Raw genomic sequence first — 7,651 nt, forward strand, 5'->3', positions numbered from 1 at the left:
GGTATTGAGTTGCAATATCTTCTTCCTTTAAGTTTGCCTACTGCCTCTTGTTATCGGGGGCATTTACCGCTTCCAGCTGCGTGGGCGCCGTCGCAGAGCACGTACTTTTCAGCGTTTTTGCACGTTGCTGCATGGTGTCCTTTCATTCTACACCGTCTGCAAAGCTTCATCAGTGTTTACTTTGCACCGTTCGAGACGTGGTCGAACGCCCAGCATTTGTAGCACCTTTTAGGAGAGATTACTTCTGACACGCAGCATCGAATCCATCCAACCTTAATGTGTCCAGGCTCTAGGACCTCTTGGCGCCGACCGCGGGGAGTGAAATGTACACAGATTCTGTGCCTCCGTGTGTGTTACGCCTGCTTCTTATGGAGCTTTTATCAACGCTTTTCATTTGCGCCTGCTCTACTATGACGCTGAGAATTTCATCATCTGTGGTCAGATCCGCGATAAGTCCTTTGCACTGGATTGTAATGTTGTCCGTGTTGAGGTTAACTGTTGCCACATTTTTTAGGACTTCTTCTATGGCCGCACGACATCTTAGTGCTTTTAAATCCTTGATCCTCTTTTGTTCGATTGCAAGTCCACCTTTTGGTGTAGACCGCATGGTTTTTACCTTCTCGCTGAGGTCTTTGAGCTCTACGCTGTTTTCACCAACCGCAGCATGTCCATGTAATGGGACTATGAATAAGTTCGTGCGGTTTTACAACAGATGGCGTAACTTGATTATTATTCCATCGATCCACATTTCCAAACATTCATTGGAGAGCTACTGTCGTAAGGCACAAACGTCAGTATAAGTTTTTTATTTGAAGCGTAAACAACAATATTTTTACCACACTTGAAAATGTCGAATTTCGTGCCAAATAATGTGTTTTTGCGGGGAATTCTTCTTCATTATTTTAATATGAAGAAAAAAGCAGCCGAAAGTCATCGTATCTTGGTGGAAGTTTATGGTGAGCATGCTCTATCTGAGCGAACGTGCCAGAAGTGGTTTGCACGCTTTAAAAGTGGTGATTTTGGCTTGGAAGACGAAGAACGCGAGGGTGCGCCGCCAAAGTTCATGGATACCGAATTGGAGGAATTGCTCGATCAAGATCCGGCTCAAACGCAAGAAGAGGTTGCAAAAACTTTGGGAGTTGATCAATCAACCATTTCCAAACGTTTAAAAGCCATGGGAATGATCCGAAAGGTAGGCCATTGGGTCCCGTATGAATTGAAGCCAAGAGACGTTGAACGCCGTTTTATGGCATGCGAACAACTGCTTCAACGGCACAAAAGAAAGGGTTTTTTGCATCGAATTGTGACTGGCGATGAAAAGTGGGTCCATTACGACAATCCAAAACGTCGGGCAACGTATGGATACCCTGGCCATGCTTCAACATCGACGTCGGCGCAGAATATTCATGGCCTGAAGGTTATGCTGTGTATCTGGTGGGACCAGCTGGGTGTTGTGTATTATGAGCTACTGAAACCGAATGAAACGATTACGGGGGATGTCTACCGACGACAATTGATGCGTTTGAGCCGAGCACTGCGAGAAAAACGGCCGCAATACGCCGATAGACACGACAAAGTTATTTTGCAACATGACAATGCTCGGCCACATGTTGCACAAGTGGTCAAAACATACTTAGAAACGCTCAAATGGGATGTCCTACCCCACCCGCTGTATAGTCCAGACCTTGCGCCATCCGATTACTATCTCTTCCGATCGATGCAACATGGCCTGGCTGACCAGCACTTCCGTAATTACGATGAAGTCAAAAAATGGATCGATTCGTGGATTGCGGCAAAACCGACCGAATTTTTCACAAAGGGAATCCGTGAATTGCCAGAAAGATGGGAAAAAGTAGTAGTAAGCGATGGACAATATTTTGAATATTAAATTTGTAACCATTTTACGTCAATAAAGTTTCAAATTTCGAAAAAAACCGCACGAACTTATTCATAGTCCTATTATGTCACACTTTCTGCCTTTTTTCGATGATAATCGCATCAGACCTGGGTCTCATATATTAGATCTGCTACTTTTTTTTATCTCGCATAGGTTTCTTTTTGGACTTTCGTGCATTTTTCTTGGTCCAGAAAAGTATCGGTGCATGCGGGTAGCTGCCGTCTTTCCTTTTTTTGCCAGATGGAAACCTTGCTGCTGTCTGCACTCTGACAGTTTTAGGGCTAACTCTATCTCTAGCTCTAGCTCTTTTAGCGGATAGTTTCACACTTTTTTGCGGAGCTGCTTGAGTCATAGGCGTCGGAGGTGATATTAGCCTGGCCCCTCGCTCTTCAACTTCGTGTGTGAGCATTTTATTATGCTACACATTTTTCTGATGTCACCATGAACATTTTTCCGCGGTTCGAAATATGACAGTAATCCGTCGATCTCCTTTCCTAGATGCTCGATCAGTTCACATAAAGCACCGGGCATCAGCGTCGATGCAGGAACGGGCGGAGTGCCTTTTGGTGTTGCTCACTGCTGTAGCTGTCGGGCCACATCACTGCCCAGGTGGGATGTTGACGTCCAAATTGCCGTTGACTCGCTGCAAAAGTCGTCGCGATGTCCTCCGTTTTTTGTTCGGTTGTTACTGTTGCCTGTGAAGGGGACCTTCTTATAATAGTGCTACGCTTAAAGGCTTCTTCGGCTTTCGTTGTTTTCTCTGTCGTGTTTTTGTTTGATTTGTTCATTTTTGCCCATTTTATATGGTACAAATTTAAAATAGCTATCTCCACACGTGCATGTAGTTTCCGTAAGTCCTATGGCTATCTATGAAACAGGAAGGCTAGTGTTGACACTGGTACTTATGAGCACCAGTGTTCAGAGCCGGATCTCAAACAGGAACTAATGGGGAGTCATCTCAACCCAACCTACATAGTCACTGAAGACTACGCGCTTTGAGTGCTCTGTGAGACCTGCCAAGTTTTAATAGGGCGGAGGAGCAACCAGAAGAGTTTGATAAGTCATTTACACTAGATTTCACTCCGCTTACGCAGATAATAGGGATTCACTACTCCAGCCAGATCACATTCTGCTTCCAAACCAGTATGCCATAATCAGGATCTCACTGGTATCAATTCTGATGACCCGTAGGCCGCGCTAACATGTTGTAATCACCCGCTCCTACGATAGAGAACAGACGTTGATCAAGATAACCGCTCACCTTCAATCCGACGCTCCTTGATTTTTTTGATTATAGCGCCCACGCAAAGGGCATGTATTTAAAGGCGGTGTTTGGTCGCCTTGCAGCAGGAGTATCAACGAAGATACCAGGACTTATACCGCTTTCTCCTTCCCCGCCGCTCCTTTTTTTGAGGGCATGTACATGGAATGTCAGTAACACCTATAACAATGTCAGCCTGGAAATCCAACATAAAACCTCTCTTGTCAACAAGTGCTACTTGCCTACTTGGGCTAAGTAGCAAACTGAGAAGTAAAGTCCTCTTTCGACGAACAAAACTAACACTCTACAAGATTCTCATCTTGCCCGTCCTTACGTATGGCGCAGAGGCGTGGACGATGACAACATCCGATGAAGCGACGCTTGGGGTGTTCGAGAAAAAGATTATGCTGAAGATTTTTGGACCTTTGCTCGTTGGGAACGGTGAATATCGCAGGCGATGGAGCCATGAGCTGTATGAGCTTTACGACGACATAGACATAGCGCAGCGAATAAAGATTCTGCAGCTACGTTGGATGGGGCATGTCGTCCGAATGGATACAAACGCTCCGGCTCTGAGAGTATGCGATGCGGTACCAGCTGGTGGTAGCAGAGGAAGAGGAAAATCTCCTCTTCGTTGGAAATATCAGGTGGATAAGGACTTGGCTTCTCTTGGTCTGTCCAGCTGACGCCCTTTGTTAAATTCGGTCAAAATCGCGTAAGCGGTTATCGCGCCAATTAATTCGAAAGTGCTTCTGCCCACCTGGTGGATGGGCGTTCTTTGACGGTCCTATGAGTGCTGCCCCCGCCACGACACAAGAATTGTGCTTGGGAACTTCAACGCCAGGTCGAGCAAGGAGGGAATTTTCGGTCCCACAGTCAGAAAATTTAGCCTGCACAACGCAACATCTGGTAACGAACAGAGGCTGATCGACTTCGCCGGGGCTCGAAACATGGTAGTCAGCAGCACCAGGTTCCAGCATAAGAAGATTCACCAAGCCACCTAGCTGTCTCCTGATCGGAAAACATGAAACCAGATCGATCATGTTGTGATAGATGGAAGACACGCTTCTAGTGTAATAGATGTACGTACCATCCGAGGACCCAACATCGACTCGGATCACTACCTTGTTGCAGCCAAACTGCGCACACGCCTCTGTGCAGCAAAAAACGTGCATCTACATACGCAAAGAATTTCGGCATCGAAAAGCTGCAATCACAACAGACAGCCAGAAGATTCGCCACTCGACTCTCACTCCTGCTCTCAGAGAGTACTGCCCAACAAACCGGCATGCACGAACAATGGAGCAACATTTCTCGTTCTCTACGTACAGCCGCCGAAGACGAAATCGGACTCCGGCGAGGCCGAAAAAACAATTGGTACGACGAGGAATGTCATGCTGCCGCAGAAAGAAAGGATGCCGCCTATAGAGCCACGCTGCGATCGGGCGCAACGTGATCCATGTGGGATCGCTACAGAGAGCTGAAAATGGAAGAGAGACGTATTATCCGACAGAAGAAGCGAGAGACCGAAATACGTGAGTGCGAGGAGCTTGAGATTCTGGCCAATAGGAACAACGCCCGAAAATTCTACCAGAAAGTTCGGCGGCTTAGAGAAGCTTTTAAGACCGGGGCGTTTTCCTTTAAGAACAAAGACGGCGATCTGGTGACTGACGTACAGAACAATCTTAAATTATGGAGGGAACACTTCTCGAACCTATTAAACAGTGACAGCTGCGCATGTCACAGAGAATTGGACGATCCCGATACCCCAATCGTTGACGACGGAATTGTCGTTCCGCTACCCGATCATGACGAGGTGAGAATAGCAATAACGCGGCTAAAGAACAGCAAAGCCTAGGGCGCCGACGGACTGCCGTCTGAGCTATTCAAGCATGGTGGCGAGGAGCTGGTAAGGTGCATGCATCAGCTCCTATGCAAAATATGGTGTGCTCTGCCCAATCCTTAAGAAGGGCGATCCTGCAATTTGTGCCAATTACCGCGGGATTAGTCTTCTGAATATTGCCTATAAGGTTCTAGCGAGCGTATTGTGAGAAAGGCTGAAGCCCACCGTCAACCAACTGATTGGACCTTATCAGTGTGGCTTCAGACCTGGAAAATCTACCATTGGCCAGATATTTATAATACGCCAAGTCTTGGAAAAGACCCATGAAAGGAGAACCGCCACACAACATCTTTTCGTCGATCTCAAAGCTGCATTCGACAGTACGAAAAGGAGTTCCCTGTATGTCGCGATGTCTGAATTTGGTATCCCCGCAAACCTAATACGGCTATGCAAGATGACGTTGCTCAATACGAGCAGCGCCGTCAGCATTCGAAGGACCTCTCCGAGTAGTTTGATACCAAACGAGGTTTCAGACAGGGTGACTCGCTGTCGTGCGACTTTTTAATCTTATGCTGGAAAAGAACGTTCGAGCCGCAGAGCTTAATCGCTCAGGCAGAATTTTTTAAAAGAGCGTACAATTTGTGGCGTATGCCGATGATATTGACATCATCGGCCTGACCAACTGCGCTATAAGTTATGCCTGTCAGCGCATTCGCGTATCGGCACTGACGTCTGTGTTGACAGATAGGATTTTGAGGTTGTAAAAGATTTCCTTTATTTAGGAACCAGCATTAACTCCGATAACAATGGTAGTCTTGAAATCCAACGTAAAATCTCTCTTGCCAACAAGTACTACTTTCGACAAACTAAGCATTTGAGTAGTGAAGTTCTTTCTTGGCAAACAAAACTAACACTCCACAAGGCTCTCAACATGCCCGTCCTAACGTATGGCGCAGAAGCTTGGACGTTGCCAATATCCGATGAGGCATCACTTGGCCTGTTTAAGAGAAAGATTTTGCGGAAGATTTCTGGACCTTTGCACCTAGGTGTTGGCGAATATCGCAGGCGATGGAACCATGCTCTATTAGCTTTACGACGACATAGAGATAATGCAGCTAATAAAGATCCAACAGCTACGTTGGCTAGGTCATGTCGTTCGAATGGATACAAACGGTCCGGCTCGTAAAGTATTTGATGCGGTACCAGCGTCTCTAATTAAAGAGTTATATACCTTGTGAGCCCGAAAAAATGCACGATTGTGGAAAATTCTTCTATGATTTCGGAAGATAAATTAATTTTGAAAACACTTTATGTGGGGGGAAGCGCGAAATTAATTAATTGCCTGTGGATGCGAACGTAAGAAATAACACCGCACACGTCCGATTAACAATTCAAAAGTGTCTTTATTTTACCATGTTCTGTCCTTATATTATGCCTAAAACTAAGATAAAAGAAATAGCGGAAATGGTAGAACAGTACGTGGAGAGTTAGAGAGAGTATGTACATAGTTAAGTAAATAGAAATAAGAAGAACGGAAAGTATAGCTGTAGAAATAGAGTCAATGATCGAAAGTAAATAGAAACAGGTAAAGAAGGTAGCGAAAGCGAGAAACAGTAATGTAAAAATAGAAAATAACTTAATATTAAGCTTAAATATAATTTACAGGTTGTCGGGTACCTTCTCCGGTGGCAAAGCTCGCAAGGGGCAACCGATTAGTAGATGCGCCGGCGTTAGCGCCCCGCCGTTGTTGGGGTCGTTGCTGAGTGGTGCGAGCGGTCGGGAGTTCAGTACCGCTTCTATTTCGATGAGAAGCGTTGCGGTTTCTTCGGCGGTTAACAGCGCGTTGCCTACGGCGCGCACCAGCAGATGTTTGGCCGACTTCACTGCTGGTTCCCACAGGCCGCCGAAGTGGGGTGCCCTCTGAGGTATGAAGGCGAAGATGAATCCTGCGTCGGCGGCGTATTGGAGAATCTCCTTTTCCTGTGCCAGAAAGGCTTCCCGGAGCTCCCTCAGCTTCCTCTCTGCTCCGACAAAGTTCGTCGCGTTGTCGAAGTATATTTTGGCTGGCATCTCTCGGCGCCCAATGAACCTTTTGAGAGCGAAAATAAATCTATCACCAGTTAATTCAGTTACAAGTTATAGATGAGCTGCTTTTGAAGCGAAACACACGAAAATGCCAATATACATTTTCACGGGAGGGCGACCGCGAATTTTTAATGTTATGTGAATGGGTCCACAGTAATCTACCCCACATATTGTGAAGGGCCGTTGGGCGCGTAATCGATTGGAGGGTAGATTGCCCATGATCTGACCTTGCAATTTTGGCTTATAACGAAAGGAGTGAATGCATTCTCTTACAGTTCGACTACAGGCTTCTCGAGCATTTACCAGCCATATTTTTTCTCGCAGAAGCGCTACCAATGCCTTTGGACCGGCATGGTGATTACGAAAATCTAGGAACCGTATGTATGCCTTCACAAAGTGCGAGTCTTTGCTTAATAGCAAAGGGAACTTAGCATCATAGAGGATTGTTGCGTTTAATAAACGGCCACCTACTCGATTTCAGTTTAAACGATAATGATGATTCCGAGTGTTCATGCAGAAATGGAGTTAATTTCTGCAAACTTGATGGAAGTACGTTATTTTTCGA

General features: G+C 46.0%; 1 protein-coding gene across 1 annotated transcript; it reads right to left on the minus strand.

The window, feature by feature from the left end:
- Window positions 1-6,660: 6,660 nt before the first annotated feature.
- Window positions 6,661-7,071, minus strand: LOC128870210 (uncharacterized). The gene has a single exon (XM_054112806.1). It carries the CDS (start codon window positions 7,069-7,071, stop codon window positions 6,661-6,663), a length of 411 nt encoding a protein of 136 aa, XP_053968781.1.
- Window positions 7,072-7,651: the final 580 nt, after the last annotated feature.

This window comes from Anastrepha ludens, chromosome X (genome assembly GCF_028408465.1).
Source record: "Anastrepha ludens isolate Willacy chromosome X, idAnaLude1.1, whole genome shotgun sequence".
NCBI classification, from domain to species: Eukaryota; Metazoa; Arthropoda; class Insecta; order Diptera; family Tephritidae; genus Anastrepha; species Anastrepha ludens.

Bases quoted from the DNA above. Each gene is read 5' to 3' on its own strand.
- LOC128870210 (XM_054112806.1), bottom strand. From the start codon at position 7,071: ATGCCAGCCAAAATATACTTCGACAACGCGACGAACTTTGTCGGAGCA.